The sequence below is a fragment of the Eptatretus burgeri genome, chromosome 2 (assembly GCF_056783735.1).
Source record: "Eptatretus burgeri isolate ZD-2024b chromosome 2, Ebu_testis_v1, whole genome shotgun sequence".
Classification (NCBI taxonomy): domain Eukaryota; kingdom Metazoa; phylum Chordata; class Myxini; order Myxiniformes; family Myxinidae; genus Eptatretus; species Eptatretus burgeri.
In genome coordinates this window covers 78785370-78806252 of record NC_140962.1, presented here as the reverse complement: position 1 = coordinate 78806252, position 20883 = coordinate 78785370, and the positions used below count along the sequence as shown (strand labels likewise).

At 44.5% G+C, this 20883-nt stretch overlaps 1 protein-coding gene across 11 annotated transcripts in view; it reads left to right on the top strand.

The window, feature by feature from the left end:
- Positions 1 to 20883, top strand: part of LOC147032393 (zinc finger protein 385D-like) — a 722012-nt gene that overhangs the window by 659182 nt on the left and 41947 nt on the right. For all 11 annotated transcript variants that reach the window (XM_085869978.1, XM_085869976.1, XM_085869977.1 and 8 more), the window contains 4 exons: positions 4624 to 4734; positions 5024 to 5198; positions 13796 to 14026; positions 14351 to 14529. In XM_085869978.1, the coding sequence (XP_085726104.1) occupies positions 4624 to 4734; positions 5024 to 5198; positions 13796 to 14026; positions 14351 to 14529 (696 nt within the window). The remainder of the gene's footprint in view (positions 1 to 4623; positions 4735 to 5023; positions 5199 to 13795; positions 14027 to 14350; positions 14530 to 20883) is intronic.

Genomic DNA, 20883 nt, shown 5'->3' with positions numbered 1-20883 from the left:
ATATATATATGTATATATATATGTATATATATATATATATATATATATATATATATATATATATATATATATATATATATATATATATATATATATATATATATATATATATATATATATATATATATATATATATATATATATATATATATATATATTACACAACATGGTGAAATTTATTCAAGAAAATTTGAAGAATAAGATGCTTTGGTCACAAATATACATACATACAAACATACATAACCATGTACGTTCTCTCCATTATATTAAGATTCTAGTCTATTGGAACATACCTTTTCAACGTTCAGTTCTTTTTTAGATCCGATAGCCATCCACCCTTTTGACCCTTCGACCCCTTACACTCCTTGAGAACCCCCTTTACACTCATTAGACCTTTACATCCCCTAGATCCGCTATACTGAGCTTAAATGCGCAAACTCCACCCACCCTCACCGTTGGGACGGGGATGGTTGAGGGGGGGGGGGTTGGTGTGGGGTGGTGAAGCCTAACTTGAGCCTTGAGAGTATGTTTATTTCTTATGTATTGTTTGAACTTGACTTGGACCATGACCATGTATATTAATTCTGTGTTGTTGAACCTTGCCTTCATCTATTAATTCCATTACATACTGTCCTACTGGAATGTAACTTTTAGTCCTCTCGATATCAAAGACGCTTTAGACCCCTTACACTTATTTAGATCCCTTTGACACCTTCGACCTGTTCACCCCTTCGACTCTTTTAAGATTCTTTAGACTAAGCTTAAATGCACAAACACCACCTACCTCCAATGTGGGTATGAGGGAGGATTGGGGGAGGGTGAGAGGTGTATAGGGGCAGGGGTGAATTATTGATTGACCTATGTGAGTATGTCTTAATTATGTACTGTTTGAATGTAACTTGGACTGTGACTGTGGATTATTTATGTATTGTTACGGATTCGCGCCCGCCGGCGTGCTGACGGCCACGTAACTCGAATCGCGGCACGTCGCCCACCGGACGGACAATTCAGTCGTGACCCTCTCGGACTAACGCCGGGAACCAGTCACGGGTGGACCTTTCGGTCTCACCGCGATCGAGCCAATCAGCCCCCGCGTGGGATAGGGTTGCTCGCCAAATTCGACCTACCTAAGTACCCACGCGGAGGGTAGACCGGGCGATCGCACCTCGCCGCAGGTCGACTTCGGACACGGGCCACTTAAGCGACCCGTTCCGTACTATCGGAATAACCGAGCGGTGTTATCGTCGACCTCGACGGTTCGATTAATTATCGGGCGTATTCAGCCCACTACCAACCCTTTACGTGAAGCAAGATGAGGATTCAATGGGAGAAATGACGAAGCGAAGCGGGAAACAGTTCAACACAAAGCACATTTATTCGCGGCACACGGGAAGCACACATATACAATTCCACCAAAAGCACACAGAAAAGAAAAACACAATTCCATTTACACAAAAAGCAAATATAAAAGCGAAAACACAATGCAGAGCTAATACCGACTACCGAGCACACGGCAACACTTATACAATTTTACTTCACAGAGGGCGCCGACAACACATACCCAAAACCAAGGAAAGAATACCCTCAAGGATGAGGCGGGCCTGAGGCCGAGACCGGGTCGCGCCTACCCGTCTGGTGATGAGACGCGGAGCGGCGATGGCGCCTCAACTCCGCGGGCCTCGTGGACAGTGTCTGGTAGGGGGTGGGAAAGGGGCCCCCTTGGTCGCACTATCTCAGCGCGGGGGGAAACAGGAGGGGGTTGCTGATGCTCCGGGTATCGAGGATTCTTATTGTCCCGCGACGAGCGTCTCCACCTCGGCCAGGTCGCGCTGTCGGCCTCCCTCGGGTGCAGCTCTCTGCACGACGCGAGCACCCCCTCGTCTGCCCTCGCCGCCTCTCCACAGCTCCGTCCCCTCCGTTCCGACTCCAACGCACACGACGACCAGCTCCTTCTCGCCAACTCCACCGCCCGCGAAGTCTTAACTCTCTGATCTCGACTCTCCTACTCTCTTCCTCTCCACCTCTGGACTCTACTGGACTGACGAACACAGTCCTTTTATCAGCCCCGTAGCTTCGCCCTTGACCCCCTCCCTTTGACCTTTCACCTCGCTCCCCATTGGCCCGAGAAAAAGTGGGCGTGAAGGCTTTTTGATCCATAAATTTGCATATATCGATCGCCCTGGGGGCGGGGCCAATTCGCCCCTCGCTCACCGATTGGACGGCAAAAAGTGGGCGTGTGTCGTTTTTGATCCGTTTTTGAAGCACAAAATCCGTGATTTTGTACACGCTGTTCGGCGCGCGCCCTGCACGAGTCCAACACCGGTACCCACAGGCGGCGCAAGAACGGTGGCGAGGCGACGGTTGCGAGGTGTGACGTGAAGGTCGTGGCGGTTGTGGTGAAGCGGCGTTGTGGTTGGTGGTTGATGTTGTGGTTGTGGTGGTAATCATGGCGGTTGGTCCAAAATAAAGATAGTAAAAGAAAAACGGCTATCCTGAAGAGTCGCAGCACGCATGAATGACATGTATTCCCACTAGACAACGGGTTTGGGCCTAACTACACATGTACTTACCGAGATACCTCACCTAAGGGACCTGAATGGTGGTTTGCGAATTTGGTAACCACAACAGTATTATTGGACCATGCTTACATCTATTAATTTTGTTAAATAGTATTTGAATGTAACTTTTAGACCTGTAGACACCACACACCCTTTAGATCCCTGACACTCCTTTAGACCCCTTTAGACCCTTTTAAGACTGAATAGACCTTTACACCCTTTATACCCTTTGGAGATTTAGACCTTTTAGATACGTTAGACCCTTTAAACACCCCCTTGACACCTTATACGTTTCCATCCTTTTGAGCATTTAGACTTCTTCATACCCATTTAGACCCTTTTAAGACCCTCACACCTTCAGACCCCTTGGTCCCCTTCATACACATTTAGACCTTTTAGAGACCTTTCGACCTCCTTCAACCATTTAGACACTTTTAAAATATAATGGAGAGATCTTTTATGACCATTGAGACCATTTGGACACTTTAAGACCCCTTTTGCTCTTTCATGCTTCGATCCCTGCGACCCGTTGAGACCCCTTAAAGACTCTTTAGACCCATTACACCCCTTACTGATTTTGATTTGAATTGGACCCTTTTTAGACCTTTAGGACACTTTTTACCCCTTATAAAATTGAAAACAATCCCCCGAATATTTTTTTCACTATCTTTTCCATGCACCACTCACATCGCATCACAAGTTCCAATGACGAATCGAAACTGATATCCCAAAGTGAAACTGATGTTGGAAAGTGAAACTGAAACTACTGAACTCTCGATAATTGAATAGGAAAATGGATTGCTGTGAGAAATACTGAATGGAAATTGGCGAAAGCAAAGCTAGTGGAGTGTAGGAGGGGGTCGGTTGGGGCTGAAGAAGCCACGTGGAGAGAGATAAGTGCCTAGACATGGTCGGTTGGTATGTGAAAAACTTTGGTGATCTTCGATCAGGCGGTAGGCTTAAAAAGTACCCAAATCAGTTTCCCAGCCGAGCTTGCATAATTTCACCCTCACTCCTAAGCAGGACTTTGGAGGTACAACAATCAGGATTGAAAATCTTAGCTGGTGGAATGGAACGAGGTTGCCAAGTTTACCAGATCCACCCAATGCGATACCTGCTCACTGAATATTTATGCTGAAATCCAGTTTTTACCAATACACACTCCAAAAATTTCTCATTTGAGGTGAGACATATACGAACCTGGTGGAGATAGGTACCCTGCTAATATACATAGATAATAATACTGACAGTTTTGCAATGTATCAAGAGAGTAGCATAATCCATAAAATGATAGCCACTTACTTGTACATATTAAACATTGCTTCGTGCAATCATTTTTTTTCATCTTGTGTTTTGTAGACAATTTAGTTATATTAATTCTGAAATTATTTTTCAGATCTGTCTGTGTATTAAGCTTACCCATTAGCTTGAATTCAAAGAGTCAACGTTATTGCTGTAAATGCTTTTTTTGTCTTTAGCTTGTGATCAGCCGATTATTCTTGTCTACGAAGTCATCACCAACTCGACATCAGGTTATTTAGGGTTTCATAGCAAGTTGAATTTTCCACCGACTGGAAAATTCAAGTGCATGCCTTGGAAGGGCTTTCCAGGGTGCATTTTTGTCGACAGAAGGATAATAGCAATTTCTTCGTCAGCAAAATCATGTAATATTTTGAAGGCTCAATAAAGTATATTATGATATAAATTATGTACTTGATTAACAAGCATCTCCAGTTCCAAAATATTTTGACATATATTTTGCTCCAAGTCGTATTTGCATATCCGGATAATGTCCGCTTGGTCCATCCTGCCCTTCTATGCTAGAGAAAACCCACTCCTGTGTTGTTTTACTCCACCATAAACCTAATTTTGATTTTTTCTTTTTTCATGTAGAGATCACAAAATGGCAAAAAAAATTCCTGCAGTTTTCACTATTTCACGATCTCTGTATTACTTCAGTGTGGTGTTCTTCATCCAAGTCTTTTAACTATACTTTCTACATACCTCACAAATGCTCAGTCATATTTTGAACAAATGGGTTATAGGGTGCCTTTTGTGTCCTTAGATGGACCCAGTGCAGAAGGCCGTGGTCACTCATACATTTGGTGTGCCTCTCATGCCTCGTCGGAGACAGTTGTTCACTTGTAACCTCTGTCAAATCCGCTTCAATTCTGAGGTGAGAAAACATTCCACGAGGTTCTGTCAAATAAACAATGACAGAAAGAGAAATGTGTTTATATTTCAGCTTTTTTCATTGCTCATTTTTTGACTATGAAGACTATGCTTATGGAGAAATGTGTGCTATGTAACTGCCTTGGGCCTTCGAGTGTACCGTCCCAATGGACTCCACCTTGTATCCCCTATTTATTGACCATGCATTTTTAAAGGGAACTTTTTTAACCTCCAATTGTCCAGCTTTTGGCAGCTTGGCTTTCTTTGAGTGAATGCATGAACACTGGTTGCAGCACCAGGCCAGCGCACACTTTAAAGGAAACAAGCACTCGAAGCGACTCACGTCCTTAGAGGCTGGAAAGGGACGAAGAAGACGGAGTTGTGTGGGGGACCGGAAAGGAGGTGGTGCCACAAGCAAAACCAAGATGGAGCCTGTAACCAACTTGCGTTGCACCAAAAAAGATTCTGGTATGAATATTGGTGAATGGTACTTCATTTATTTTTATTATTTTATTCTTTGCATTCTGGCTCCATTTATCATTGTTGCTTACTTCTGGGCCGGGTTAGTGAGCAGCTCAGTTTTTTGGTTGGTTCCATCGTGCTTTGTTCTTTTACTTCCTCCCTTTTATGCCGATTTAATGACCCTCTGCTTTTGTTCATTTATAACCTCCCAATAATTTCCAAATATTCACACAAACATTCTGACTCAGTTTTTCGAATATAAGAAATTTGACAGTAATTATGTTTAACATTTAGCAGAATGGTTGCTTTATTGTACAACAATTGGAATTTCTATTTTGGAGCTTTCGTTGACTTTGCACGAAAGTCCTTGCTTTTAGGAGGATGAATCCGCATTTAGATTACCAAACAATATTCTCAAATAAAGAGTATCTGCGAATCACTTTCAAAGTTAAAATACATAATTTCTATAAGGTGAAAATAAATCTTCAGTTGTGTTTCTCAAGAAGGATATTGTGGCCTGTACTATATATTTTTGGAATTGTATATTTGTAGAGATATACCTAATGCATTTCTCAAGCTAATTTCATCACAGACATATAGTTTCTGAATATTTATTGACACCACCAGGCCTGCCATTAATGCTATTTAAGCATTAACAAACGAAAAAAATTCCCATTTACTGTAATTTATGAACTTTTGTTTGAATAATAAAATTAATTTAGATCTAATTTTTTTGAGTTTGATGATGATGAGCAACGCTTTTTGTCTACTTTGGAAATCCTGGAATTACAATCTTAAAATTCCAGTTTAAAATGGATGTTGGAATATCTCTCATATAAACGGTAGGCACGTTTAGTCTCATAAAATATTCCGTAAAGAGTTTCATGTTCTCTCTCTATTGAGTGCAGCCTGTGGCTGCTGGTTGCATCATTGGTTGGGATGCGGCTATGCCGCTGATGCAGTGTCCCCCTTACCAGTACACTGGTGCTCATTTTGCCGACCTCGGAAGGATGACAGGCTGAGTCAACCTCCTGGTGTATTTTAATTCAGCGGCCAACGGGGCTTGAACTAACGGGCCAAGGACCCTAGGATCCCAAGCCGCCACCCTAACCACGAAGCCAACACCAGGCTTTCGTTTCATATTGATATTGCTTGAGACTGACTAGGATATTTTGTTATAAGGACATGTCGCCTATATTTTGAGATGAATTAAGAACATGTAATTCGACCATAATCGAGGGGTTGGCTTCAAGTACATAGAATCACAAAACCATGAAAGCAGACAGTGATCTCGCTTGTACAGTGCATTGCAGTTTTGCTTTGAGTGTTTCAAAAGGCAACTCCAGGCAATGCTTTCTACTTTAGATTTCCCTATCCGGTTACCTGGTCATGGTCACTTCTCTTGGTCCTCTGAGAAACCTGCTTCCAAAAAGCTAAGTAATTGTTCTGGATTAGTCTGGGGTGCCATAACTTTTCTGTTCTCTGTTTGTGTTGATTGTTGTTCTCATTGAGTGCTTACTCCTGTGCATTTTTGTCATGCTTATTTATTTATTTCAATCCTCCATCTCAGGCTTCGATATTTTTGGGCCAACCCGTTTTTTTTCATTGTTTTTTCCCCAAATGTTTCTCATACCCACAACATGTCTCCAAATATTATCTCCCATTAGTTGCCACTCTCCCTTTACTTCCTTCTTAAGCATTCTATTTAATCCCAGTATATTAAATAAAGCAATACTCTGTGTGTATATATGTATGTATATCTGGAAATCATGGAAAAAAAACCAGGGCTGAGCCAATCTCCACCAAATTTTCAAACATGTTGGTAGTACCCAGCGTCATGTCATATCATGGCCACAAAAAAATCTCCTCCCTGCGAGGGTGTGGGGGCGAGATTACTTGCCAATGCCTTTGAAGGGAGCGAGTCTCGTACAGATTTAAAGAAAAAAAATATTCTTCTTTCTCCCCTCTTTCCGCATCAATTTAAACCACTTCAAACGGCAGTTGCTTCTCCCTCCGTTTTTTATTGCAAGTGCTTCATTTTCGCTCATTTTATCCCAGGTATTGTTACTTCTGATCCATCAGATTATTCCTCCTCACTCCAAAAAATACAAACAACAAAAAAAACCTCTTCGTTACTCCAACCCCCCCCCCCCCCAAAAAAAAAACAGCAACAACATCAGAAAAAAAAAACTCAATCTGTCATGCATTGTTACTCCTTCATTCTTTACAATATTCTTCATTCTTCATTCCTTCTGCTTTACAATATCCCCAAACTGAATAAAATCTTTCTTCATTTTGAAGCTCTTAATAACATTACAAAAATGCTTCAAAAATGATATCAAATGAAAAAAAAAATCATGGCTTTTTGAAGATCAACATCTCTCTGGCCATTCTCAGATAACAGCCTCAGCACCAGTGAGTTTGGCAATTCTGTCTGACTGCAAGCAGCCATCGTACTTCAGGACTGGTCTCCTTTATCTACTGCCCCTAATATTAATCCAGCCTGGGAATTCTTCCACAGAAACTTGCTTTCCCTTATGCACAGATTAATCCCATCTCATCTTCAGTTATCATACCCATCCTCCCACCCATGGTACACTGAATCCTGTGGTGAGGTAGTTGCCTTGAAACAACTTTCATTATCCTCCTGGAAGACAAATCTAATCAAAGGCAACCTCAGGTCATTCCACAAGGTCCACAACAAGTGTGTGTCCAACTCTCAGGGGAGCCAGAAAACAACATCTGTCCAACTTCAAGAGTGACCTTTCAATCTTGTCATCCTCCAATAAAACTCGGTGGTCCCTTGTTAATTCTGTCTCGAGTATGCTCCCCCTCCATCCCTTCCCCCTCTTCAAATGGCACCACGGCTGACTCTACTCGTGAGAAGGACGAATGCTTCAATTCAGTGTCTGCTTCCAAATCTTGTGTCCCCAACTCCTCATTCTCTGCTCCCACCCTTCCCAATCATACTCAACTGCTCCTAAACTCCGTGCCTTTTGTACCTAAGAAAGTGGAGAAGTTTCTAGCAACTCTCAACTGATTCTGCAACTGGACCGGATGGCATCAGCTTGCATGTCCAAAAAAAACCTCCTCTGCTGCTCTTGCACTTCTTCTCTCTGTTCTTTTCACCCTCTAGTTTGCCTTAGGTTATATTCCATCTGATTGGAAGTCAGCCAACATCAATGCATGACTTTAAAAAGGTACAAAAATCTATCCCCTCCACTAAAGACCGATTGGCTCACTTCCAATCAATCATCAGCAAGGTCATGGAATCCATCATCACAGTTGACATAAAAGCATTCCTTTTCTCCAATGACCTCATCTGAGATCATTGATTCGGATCCTGACCAGGTAACTCGACCATGAACATGCTGCTTCTACTCTCCCAAAAATGAATGGAGGCCTTCAGTATCAGACATGAGATCAGGGCTGTCTCTCTGGACATATCTCGAATTTTTGATACAGTCTGCCATCCTGCCCTGCTCTCCAAACTATTTACCAATGGATTCCAAGGCCAACTCCACTTTGGATGACTGACTTCCTCCACTCTCATAGCCATGTGGCTCTCAATGGAGCCCTTTCATCTCCTCTCCCTGTCAAGACTGGAGTACTCAAGACAGTGTTCTTGGCCCCATATTATTCCGAATTTTCATGAACGATCTTTCTGATGCTCTGGAAAATCCCCTTTATCTCTTTGCTGATGACTCTACTCTCTGTCATGACATCTCTCATCATTCTGACAGTCAGCCAGCAGCCTCTTCCCTCTCTTCAGGTCAGGTATGGGAGCATGTGCCAGAACAGCGCGTCGCTGTGTCCACTTTCCGCCGGTACTCCAGGGGCCTCCGTCTGGCCATCCCCCAGGCAGATGCCAGGCCCATCCCCATCTCCTTGAGATGATGGTCAACCTGCCACAACCACGAGGCACGTGGTCAGCCCACTGGCCTCCTCCACTCATGAGACTTCATCGCTGAGAGAATCTGGTGAGCAGGATCAGCGTCAGGAAAATGAGCCACATGTCCATACAGCCGCAACTGATGCTCACGGACTATGCAGGTAACAAATCTCATCCGAGTCTCTCTCAGCAACCGCTCGTTGGACACAAAATCCGACCAGCGATAGCCAAGGATTCTCGGAAGAGACCTGGTACCAAAGGAATTAAGTCTCTGTCTCAGATCCTTGGTCAGAGTCCAAGTCTCGCATCCATAGAGCAAGACTGGAAGTACCAAGGACTTGAACACTCGGACTTTCGTCCTCCCGCACAGGTACCGGCAGCGCCACACCCCATGATCCAGTGAATCCATGACTCCCCAGGCCCGACCCAGACGTCTATTGACCTCTGACTCACAGCCAGCAGAGACATGAATATCACTGCCAAGGTAAGTGAATCTCTCCACGACCTCAACATCCTCACCACAAACAGACACAGACAGGACTGCAGCATCCAAGATGTCACCGAAAGCCTGAATCTTAGTTTTGACCCAAGAAACCCGTAATCCCAGCAGCTCCGACTCCTCATTCAGCACCTCGAGGGCCCCCAAAAGGATATCTAAAGTCTCCGCAAAGATGACTTCATCATCTGCAAAATCAAGGTCAGAGATCTTGACATTCCCAAACGATGCACCGCAGCTTGATCTCTCTGACATCCTCCCTAAAATCCAGTCCATACAAGTGCTGAAAAGTGTGGGGGCCAGTACACACCCCTGACAAACTCCAGTAACAACTGGAAATAAGTCAGAGATGGTACCACCACATTTCACAGCACTCTCAGTACCAGAGTCGAGTTCGACATCAGATCGATCAGTTTTGGTGGCACTCCACGAAGACCAAGAATCTTCCAGAGGAGATCCTGATTCACTAAATCGAACGCTTTGCAGAGATCAACATAGGCTGCAAGCAGCCCCTGCCGAAACTCTCGTCTGCGTTTGGTGAGGACACGAAGAGCAAGGATACGGTCAATCGTTGACCTCTTTGGTGTAAAGCCTGACTGCTCTGGACGCTGGTGCTCAAGCAGATGGTGGCGAACCCTATCAAGAATTCTCCGAGCAAAGACCTTGCTCGGCACTGAGAGCAGCATCACCCCTCGGTAGTTGTTGCAGTCTTGGCGATCACCCTTCCCTTTTCAGAGAGGAACAACAAGGCCCCTCTTCCAATCAGTTGGGATGATGCCTGTGTTCCAGGCAGAGCACAAAACTGCATGTAACGACATGAGTGCAGCATTTCCACCAGCCTTGAGAAGTTCAGCATGGATGCCACAGATCCCTGCAGCTTTGCCCCATTTCAACTGGTTCACCGCAGCCCGTGTTTCCACAAGCGAAGGTGGACCATAGTTGATTCGAGGGTCAGCAATAGGGATTGTAACACCCTTGGTGTCCAACTCAACAGCTGGGGGATCAGCCTGGTACAACCGCTCAAAGTAACCGGCTCAGCGGGCCTTCACTTCAGACTCCTCTGTCAAGAGCCTACCACTCTCTGCTCTAACTGCAGTGCTCCGAGGGATGGGCTTGGATGAACGTAATGCGCGAATTCCCCTGTAAGCAGGACGAGAATCACCTGTCCACAGGTGATGCTCTACCCCCTCACAGATTCCTCGCACATAGGCCTCCTTGTCCACCCTCAGTGCATGTACAGTTTTACCCCTCACCTCCCTGAACAGCTCTGCTCTGCCATTCAGCCTGGCCCTGCGACTCTGGTCAATGGTACCCAGTGTCCCTTGAGAGACAAAATTCTTATTTGCCCTGCGGTGAGTTCCAAGACATCCACCAGCAACATCAAGGAGGGTGGTCTTGAAGGCACTCCACAACTCTTCAGGACCCCCCAAAGCAGCCAGACCCCCCAAGTGTCCACTCAACCTGTTCGCAAACTCCTCAGCTACTCTCTCATCCCTGAGCTTGCCAACATCCAGCCTTGGCTGGGATGGTACCATTCTCCAGGATTTAGAGTGCAGCTTTAGAGTTGCTACAACAAGCCTGTGGTCAGTATTGAGGAACTGAGCACTCTGGTAGACCTGCAGTTCTGGATCATCCTCCAACGACCATCAACGAGGACATGGCCAATCTCCTTTGCCACACCGCCAGCATTGGAATACCAAGTCCAGCGATGAGCTTGTGGGTGCTGAAACCATGAACCAGCCACCCTAAGTCCATGACTTCTTGCAAAGTCAAGGAACTTAGTGCTATTCTGGTTCATAGTTCCTGACCCATGGGGACCAACACACACCTCATAACCATCCCTATCAGTTCCAGTCGATGCAGTGAAATCCCCCAAGACTAGAAGTGTATCCCGTCTGGGGCACTGATCAACCACAGACTCGAGCGTGGCGTAGAATGCATCCTTCATGGTGAGATCACTCGCCTCAGTCGGAGCATAAACAGAGACCAGGGAAATGACACCTAAGGAGTGACGAATCCTTAATCTCATAATACGCTCGTTGACCGGTGTTACCTCAATTATCATTGGGGTCAGCTTATTGGACACAGCTACAGCAACTCCTTGGGTATGGTAACCATCAGAGCGACCAGACCAATAGTAGGTGCAACCACCCACCATTATCTCGCCGCAATCCGGTCTCCGAACCTCAGAGAGAGCTGCAATCCCGATGTCCAAACGCTTGAGCTCAGATGATAACAGAGACAGGTGATCATCCTCTCTTAGGATAGGACATTCCAGGCACCCACCCGAAGGGACCGCCTCAGGTTGACCCAAGGAGATCGCCTTCTGGTCGACGACACCTCAGCACCACTCCGACACACTCTCCCGCAATCTGACCCAGGGATGTTACCCCGTGGTTTCCCTCCTATCATCAAAGATCGGGGGTCCCGAAGGCTTTGCCCCAATCCTGTCATCCGGTGAGCTGCCCTGCGAAGGGAAGCTGCACAGGAGGTACTCCCACGGAGTGGGTTTTCAGATTTTTTTTTTCTCTTCAGACCTTGACAAAATCACAAACTGGTCAGAAACTTAGAATTTGTCTTTTAATCCTGAGAAATCCCATACACTCATTATCCTTCTCTAAAAGGACTGAACAGCAAACCCTCCTATCTACTTTCTTAACAAGTTCTGTCACTAAAACTCTCAGGTCTGAATCTCAGCCATGATCTTTCTTGAGCAAACCACATTTTGAAGTTGGCTTTCAAAGCCAGTCTTTGAATGGGCATCCTCTGTCGTGCAAAGTCCTTCCTTGGCACACCTGAACTCTTGTCCACCTTCAAGGCTTTTATCCGCAGCTTGATGGAATACTGTTACACCCTGCTCGGACAGTGCCTCTGCTTCACACCTTTCTCATCTTCACACCATGGAAACCAAGGACTTCAAGATCGTTGGAATCTCCATCGACGAAGCTGAGTCTATCGGCCTATCACAATTTGCCATCACGGATATGTCAGTGGCCTCTCTGTCTTCTTCTGCCTCTTTCTGGTCTTGAACCCTCTGCTTTCTCTTTGCTTTGTACCCCCCCCACCCCATGTTTCGGCAGGGCGCACATGGTCCAACAGCAACCCCCTTCTAGTTAAACTCCTAAAATCCAGAATCACTGCTCACCTCCACTCATTTGTTACTCTTTTTCCCTTCCTGTGAAACCAACATCTACATCCTCTTCAATCTCATTCTTCCCTCCATGTCTTCAACCCAGCTGTTCATTACCACATCAGATCATCCCCCATCCAAAACTATGATTTTTTCTTCACCAGTTAACCTCTTCCCCCAAAAAATTATCCACCGCCAGCATTCTTCTCCCCCCCCCCCTCGTCTCTTGTTGTCCATCTCCCTTTATTTTGTCCCTGTTGTTGGCATTTCCCTTTTTTCTTTCTGCTGTTCCTTTTCTTAAATCCATTTTGTTATATCCTTTTGTTATATCCATCCCAATCCGTTCTGTGTTGTCGCTCTTCCATGAGCCTTGACCTTGTATTCAAAAAAAAAAAAAGAAACATTCTAATCCTCAGCCAGAGGTCTCTTCCAGTCCATGTTTGCAACAGCAACTGTTACATTTCCCGACTGTGTGGGATAAATGCTCAATACCTTGACTTTTGTGCTTCTTCGCTTGTGATGAATTTTTATGCAGTTGCCAAGACGACCATATTTCCACAGACCTTCGAGTCAGATTCTGAATATATACTTCCCAATGAATAAAGTGGAGATGATGCATTGTATTTGTTTTGCTTTGGCTGCAAAAGTTTTTAAATTAAGTGAACTTTGCTCTGTGTTTGCCTGGATTTTCAGAGAACCATCTGCTGCTCAAAGTGTACCGTACAGTCCTCCCGAAGAACAAGTGTCTGTTTGTGTTTATGTTACATTAATGAACCAGTGGTAATGAGCTCACGGTTTTTCATCAACAGCATGTTGTTGCCAGATGAGTGCACATGGCACAAATCAATGTTCATTCTTGGTTGCAATTGCAGAAAGGGCAAAACTTTCAACTCTCCTTCTGTATTGTTCCTGAGCAATTCATTTCTGTTTCGGCTTTAGTCTGATAGTGTTGTATTGTCATGTTCTCAAAAGGTACATCTTTAGGTATCACGTGATGACAAATATTTGATTGGTAATAGCTTTCTTCATTTCTCAGAAATGTTCTTCATGTGTTGTCCATCACTGCTTCCACTTCCACTCTGTAGAGAATGGAGAAGTAATATCGGCAACACGTGACATGAATGCCATCTCTCGGAGCAGCCTTTCACTTACCCCAACTCAGCCTCAGGAGTGCTGTGTTGTAAAGCTCACGGAGAGGAGTGTGGACATTGCCAAGGATGGCGAGGCAGAAGATGCTCAGGCTCAGCGTTTGCTCTACTGCTCGTTGTGCAAAGTGGTTGTGAACTCTCGGTCACAACTGGAAGCACACAACAAAGGTGAGGAAGGCCCCGATGTGACATTGATTCTTGGCCTGAAAGCAGAACTACATCTAAAATACAGTGTTAAATTATAGCCATTTATAACTGAAGTTGATTAAAAGGCCTGAAGACCAGAAATGGCAAAAAAAAAAAAACCCTCAATATTTCTGATTCAAAGCTCAGTGCTGTCTATTCATTTAATTTTAGGGGCATAAGATTTCCCCACCTTTCTGACCAGAGGAATCTTGCCTTAGCAGCTTGATATGTCTGGTCGAGAAAATAACTCAAAATGACGAAGCAACTTTGGGCTTTGTGAAGTCCTTTGATGGTTTCTATCCTTAGGTTCGAAGCACAAGACAATGATCCAAGCCCGCGATGGTGGTGGTGTCATCAAGGCCTTTCCAAGGTTGGGTACTCGGCCGCATGGCCCTCAGGAGACCATCAAGACGAGTCTGCAAGACAAGACATTTTATTGTGAGACGTGTGATGTTCACGTAAACTCGGAAAGCCAGCTGAAACAGGTAGTATGCTGAACCGGCCATTACTATGATTTTTTTTGTTTTTTATTCATCGGTGAAAAAAAAAAAAATTCAAATTATGAGAAAAATGTCAGACTTTTAAGAAAAACCAAGAAGCCAGCTTTTGAAAATTTTACTCTCACTGGTCATCTACATACTGTACGTGTATATAAATGGCAAGAATTTAACCCTGTCGTGACCACACATTCTTCTCCCCTTTCTGTGCAGTATTTTTTTTACTCTCCCCCTACCTACTTTTCTCGTACATATTCGATATGGACAAAAGGTACCCATGTGGTTAATATATAATAATACCATTCCTTTCGCACTGTAAAGGCACACAGGGCTGCCGAGACAGTTTCATTCACAAGCAGTACAATCCTGGATGGGTCACCACTCCAACACAGGTTACCCTGATTGGTTATTACCCCAGTACACTGGTACTGATTTTGCTGACCTCGGAAGGATGATAGGCTGAGTCAACCCCACCTGATGTTAATTCAACAGCCAACAGGGGCTCAAACTCAGGACCCTGAACCACTAAGCCAACACCAGACTTTACCCATGTGGTTACAAACAACAAAGTGAGATTATATATTATTGGGAATTCACGCCTGCCGGCGTGCGAACGGCCGCGTAACTCGAATCGCGGCACGTCGCCCACCGGACGGACAATTCAGTCGTGACCCTCCAGGAACTATCACCCGGAGTCAGTCACGGGTGGGCCTTTCGACCTCACCACAATCGTGCCAATCGGCCACCCGCGTAGGATAGGGTTGTTCGCCAAATTCGATCTACCTAAGTACCTGCGCGAATGGTCGACCGGGCGATCGTACCTCGCCGCAGGTCGACTCCGGACACGAGCCGCTTGGGCGGCCGTTCCGTACTATCGGGATAACCGAGCGGTGTTATCGTCGACCTGGACGGTTCAGATTAATTACCGGGATCTTGCACCTGCTACAAACCCTTTACGTGAAGCAGGATGGAGAGTCAATGGAGAAAAGACAAAGCGAAACGGGCACCGTTCAACAAGCAAGCACTTTATTTCACGACACACGGAAAGCATGTATATACAGCCATACACAAAAAGCAAATGCAAGAAGAAAAGCAGTTAAAACCGACTACGCGCACACACGGCAACACTTATACAGTTCTACTTTACGAGACACGGCGCCACAACATGCATACAAAAACCCCAAAAAGAAAATGGTGACTTCCCTTTGGGCTGTCGAATCCCTCTCCCACGTCCGTCGGCGTGGTCGCGCCTGGCCGCGACTCCAATCCCTGGCGTGGTAGGCGAGTCCTCTCGGCGTGCCTCGCGCCGGCACGTGTTGGCCGCTCGACGCCACGGACGGGGTTTCTGGCGCTATCTCAGCGCGGATAGAAAGGGGGGGGGGGAAACGTGGTTGCTCGAGGTCGTGGTGTGGGGAATGGCAGACGCTCCGTCCCGCCAGCGGGGTCTCGGGACCGCACCACAGAAGACCAAGCCAGCGGCCACCACGAAGAGGAAACGAAGACGAAGAGAGCAAGAGCCAGAGAGAGAGAAAAAGACGAAGTTAGCAAGAGCACCACGCTCCGCCCGTGTCCGACTTTTATCCCCCAGGGCTCCGCCCTTAACTCTGGCCCCGTTCTTGGCTCCACCCTCCTTCGAGAGGGTTCTCGAAGAGGGGCGTTCCCTCACCCCGACCGCCCCACGCTGGTCATCCACCAATCGGCGGCGAGCTGCCCTTCCTCCTTCCTTCACACCAAGCACGGGGAAAAATGGTGGGAAAAACAGGCGGGAAAACCTGCGCATCCTCGCAGTTCCATCGTTTGCGCCTTTGTTTGCCGTTCGGGAGCGGACGTAGTGGTGAAGATGTAGTAGCGTAGATGGTGGAGGTGGCGTGGTTGCAGTGTGGTTGGCGCTGTGATGGGGATGGCATGGTTGTTGAAATGTTGTGTGTTTGAAATAAAAGATAGAAAAAAGAAAAACGACTGACTCAAAGCGTCACAGCCCGGATGAATCACATAAATCCCCTCTATACAACGGGCTTGGGCTAACTACACATGTACCTATGAAGATATCTCACCTGAGGGTCCTTTATGGTGTAATGCGAATTTCCACAGCCGTAACAATATCTTCAATTGCTATATTCTGGTATCGTGTAGTGTATTTCCAGTGGTGGGTCACTCATGGTAATGTTAAAGTTCTACGTCCCCTAACTTTCCCCCACATGTTCCTCTCAAGTCGATCTGTCCATCCATCCATCTGTGTGATGTGGCATCTTCCTCACAGTTAATTGGGGTTTGAAACCAGTTTTTTTGGCAAATGATGCCTTCACAGCTGGATTTTTATTTCATCCTGATTTTAACCCCCTCTTCAAGCAATGAAATAATTTATACTTCTTCCAATAACACTATGAAGTGTGATGAGAAAGGTGGCACCATTGTTGTGGCCTCTCTGGTACCTCGAGTTCCTCAAGAGGTAACGGCGCTTCCCACAAGCTCAGCAGCTGTGATTATCTCGTCTAACGGTCCTGTGTTGTGTTTCGTGTATTTATCTGCACTGTATATTAATGTGTGCGAGATGTGAGTGTGTGTGTGTGTGTGTGTGTGTGTGTGTGTGTGTGTGTGTGTGTGTGTGTGTGTGTGTGTGTGTGTGTGTGTGTGTGTGTGTGTGTGACAGCTGCACTCTGAGGTTTCGATCCTGTAAAAATAAATAAATAAATAAGAAAACCTCATCGAAAGGCCAGTGCATACATTATGGAGTTTATGGAAATTGGGAAAGGAAAAATCAAAACAAAAGACATTGCATTTGAATCTGTCGATCAAGTGCACATCATGGAGCAGATGTTTGTTATTAGTCTCGCCCCTAAGGGGCTGCGAGACTATTTTAATGCCTGTTGTCTGTCTGTCTGTCTGGCTGTTTCCCTGTGTATCTGTGTGTATGTCCACATCTACATATTTTTGCTTCAAATTTTTTTTTCCTCTGCAAAAGTTTAAACATCGGAGGGACTCCCCATGGAGAATATTTTAGTGATAATTGACGTCATTGGTCACATCGAATGACAAGAATATTGGGTTAAAGGAAAAAAAATTGACCTCCTCTCAGAAACTGCTCAGCAAAAAAAATTTGAACTTGGCATGTGTCAAATCAACTCCCATGGGGTATATAAGGCGATAAGGATGATGTCATTCGTGAAGTGGTATTCCAGTCATAATTTGTTGAATTTAAATCCTTATCTGAAAAACTTGAAACTTCATATCTGATATATGACCGGATTTGAGTGAAGAATTAAATTTATGCCATCATCGGCCACTTGGTCCTCTGACCATATTGGATTGAAGATAATAATGTAAAAAAATCTTCTTCTCCAAAACCGCTTAATTAATTGATGCGAAATTTCATCCATATGATCGACTAGCCATGGGGAATATAGTTTTTTTTAATGTTTTTCGTATTTATCTGCATTGACACAATTTAGCCTGAATCTGCATAAGAGTGGCCATTAAATATCTTAATCAATCAACAAAGCGCTGGATAATGGCAATGTATGTTGCATAATAGGGTGCATGGATGATATGGGTATAGGTATATGGGCCATAATAACAGTGAGCCTTAATAGTAGCGTGCTCAGTTAACGCTGGTATTTTTGTTCATAATGAGGCGAGACTATCAGTCAACTGAGTGCCAATCTCATTAATCAAGGGATAGTCTCATGGAAATACATAGCAACACGTACAACATTAATTGTTATTATCTTTATAACCTATTGTTTGAATAGGTTACAAGCATTGAATTGGAGGTTGACATTGTCAGGTTTAAAATATAATTTTTTTATAATTTTTTTTTAAATAATAGCACATTAAGGTGTATATCGTCCATGTTTCACATGCTGACCATTATGGAACCACAAAAAGGACAGAATGCAAGATTTTACCTCCATCCTGATTTCCTAATGTCAAGAAGAACATGCTATCTGTCACTTATTTGAAGAGAAGATCTGGTAGGATCAATGAGATGTAGAACCTGGTGTGCACTCCTACAATCCTGGCCCCTCCCCTTGTCACCACCACTTTTTGGACAGGGAGGGGACAAGATGCTTGAGTAGGAAGAATGAGACTTCCATAGCTTCTTCCATAACCACACTGGCCCCTTCCATGATACCACAACTGCAGCAATAAGGGTCCAATGGTAGACTTCAGCCAGGGTGAGCATGGAGGAGTGGCCACAGTACTGAGGCAGGAAAAAAAAAACTGGGAAAGATAGAAAACACAAAGGCAGAACACTACACACAGCTCACTTTCTGTATGCTCATTGCAAGACAGTTAAGGTGAATGAGACTGTCTTCTTTTTGTGAGAAGCTTCTTTGGTGAAATACTATCTGGTGACCTGCTCACATGCAGGAGTGTACCTTTGGATCTGGAACTCCAGATTACCCCGTGCAAGGCCTGATTGACACTTGGACTTGTTTGATTGACTGAACATGAATTTACCATTTTCAATCGTGAGGCTGTCTTAAGTGCCTGCTGTGCTTTAGGGCATGCTCCTTCATGTGGTCCTGTGGATTCTCACCTTTACATCGGTTTTCTCACTTTCTTGAATAACTTTGGTTGATTACTGAGGCTGGACTGGCCAAGAAGCCATGCTTTAGGCTTAGGGCATGCTCCATGATTTGCTTCTGGGCTTTCTGACCTGCACCAAGACAGATATCCTCCTTGCTCTAGTAATCTAGTTAATCACCAACTTGAGCCATGAACCATGGCTGGGAGGGAGATAAACAACAACCAAACTTTCAACCGAGGACAAAAAGGTCAAGGGTCCCTGTGAGTGTTTTACATGTGGTCTCTTTTGCATGTATGAGTGTTGTTGCATGCACAGACTGTGTAAGATTCTCAGGCTAAAGATTGTTTGCATACATTATATGTGAATGAACTCACAATCGTCAGCCGTGTTTGTGTGTACATGTGCATGCACACGTCTGTGTATTTTAAACATGATATTTTCTTTTCTGCAACCATGGAATTCCTTCTACAGGTGAAGCATATGCTTCCATACCTTGAGACATTAGACAGTATAAAGTAAATTTGGCGATGGTGAAAGCGGAGAAATGTAAACAGCTTGCCTTCTTCGTCGTTGGCGGACAAGGTGAAAGGTCCATCAGACCTTAGGAGGATAATACTTGGTCGCTGAGCAGGTCAATTGAACTTCGGGTTCCATGTGACCGTAGGATTTGAAACAAAGTGGTGTCACTGGCATGGATTTCAAAAACCCATCACATTTCACGGGTGTGTGACAATTTCTGTACGATAATTGAGATTTTGATTTTTATCGCCTCCAAATTGGGACTGTCAGGACTGTTGGATTTGAACCTAATCGCCTCCAATGGGGATTCAAACCAGAGTGGTATCGGTGGAATATTTTGAATTGGCTCACTCTCAACTGACTTTGTAATTATCAGAGTTATTCCAACTGAGTATGGACAGCATGCGGAATATCCACTCTATGACCTTTAATGATAATGGGCAAGATGTGGTTTTATAATAAAGCATGGAAGAAGTTTTGCAATGAATTCGGTGTGCCGAGGGAGGCTGAGCCATATCGCGTAGTGTAGATTTGGGACGGATGTTGCTGGGAATCATACATTGAATGGATCTTCACAAACCCAGTGTGAATGATTTTAATGCAAAAATTGATGTTGAAATTAAGGATTTTAATTACAGTTGATATGAACAATCCTGGTATCAACGCAAATGCGGTATTGCTGATTAAAGTCCTAAAATTGATTCAAAGTTTAGAAGTGTCGATACAGAGATCGCAGGTTTGAATAAGAGTGTGAGTGCTGAAATTGCCACATTGTAAGGGGTAGATGTGTAACAACATTGAGGAAAAAAAAATCTCATGAGGAGATACAGACAGATGTCACAGTGATATTAAAAACAAAGCAGGTGATTTAAAGGTCCCCTGACATGCAAAAGTACTGAAATTTCATTTATATACTTGCACAACCCACGCTCTGCACGACATGTTGGGTTGGGTGTGTTTGAGAAAGGAACTGATGCAGAGTATCAGTAGTAATTTTACTTTAATGCAGTAAGTGGAATACGATTTCACTGTTTCAGAACCAGTTTATTTACTTTTTTTGTACCATGCACCTCATATGGTCTTTGAGATAATGTAAGCCGAATATCACGTGACTCGAGCGCAGAACAAAGTCGAATATAGCGTGACACGAAACCACAAACTCGGAAATAATATATAAGATGTCCTTTCGGAGTTTTTCATCGTGATTTCAGATCTGACAATGTTTTTTTCACAATACTCATTCTGTAAAATGTAAAATTAAAAAAAAACAAACCTCTTTGGGAACGCCCCTA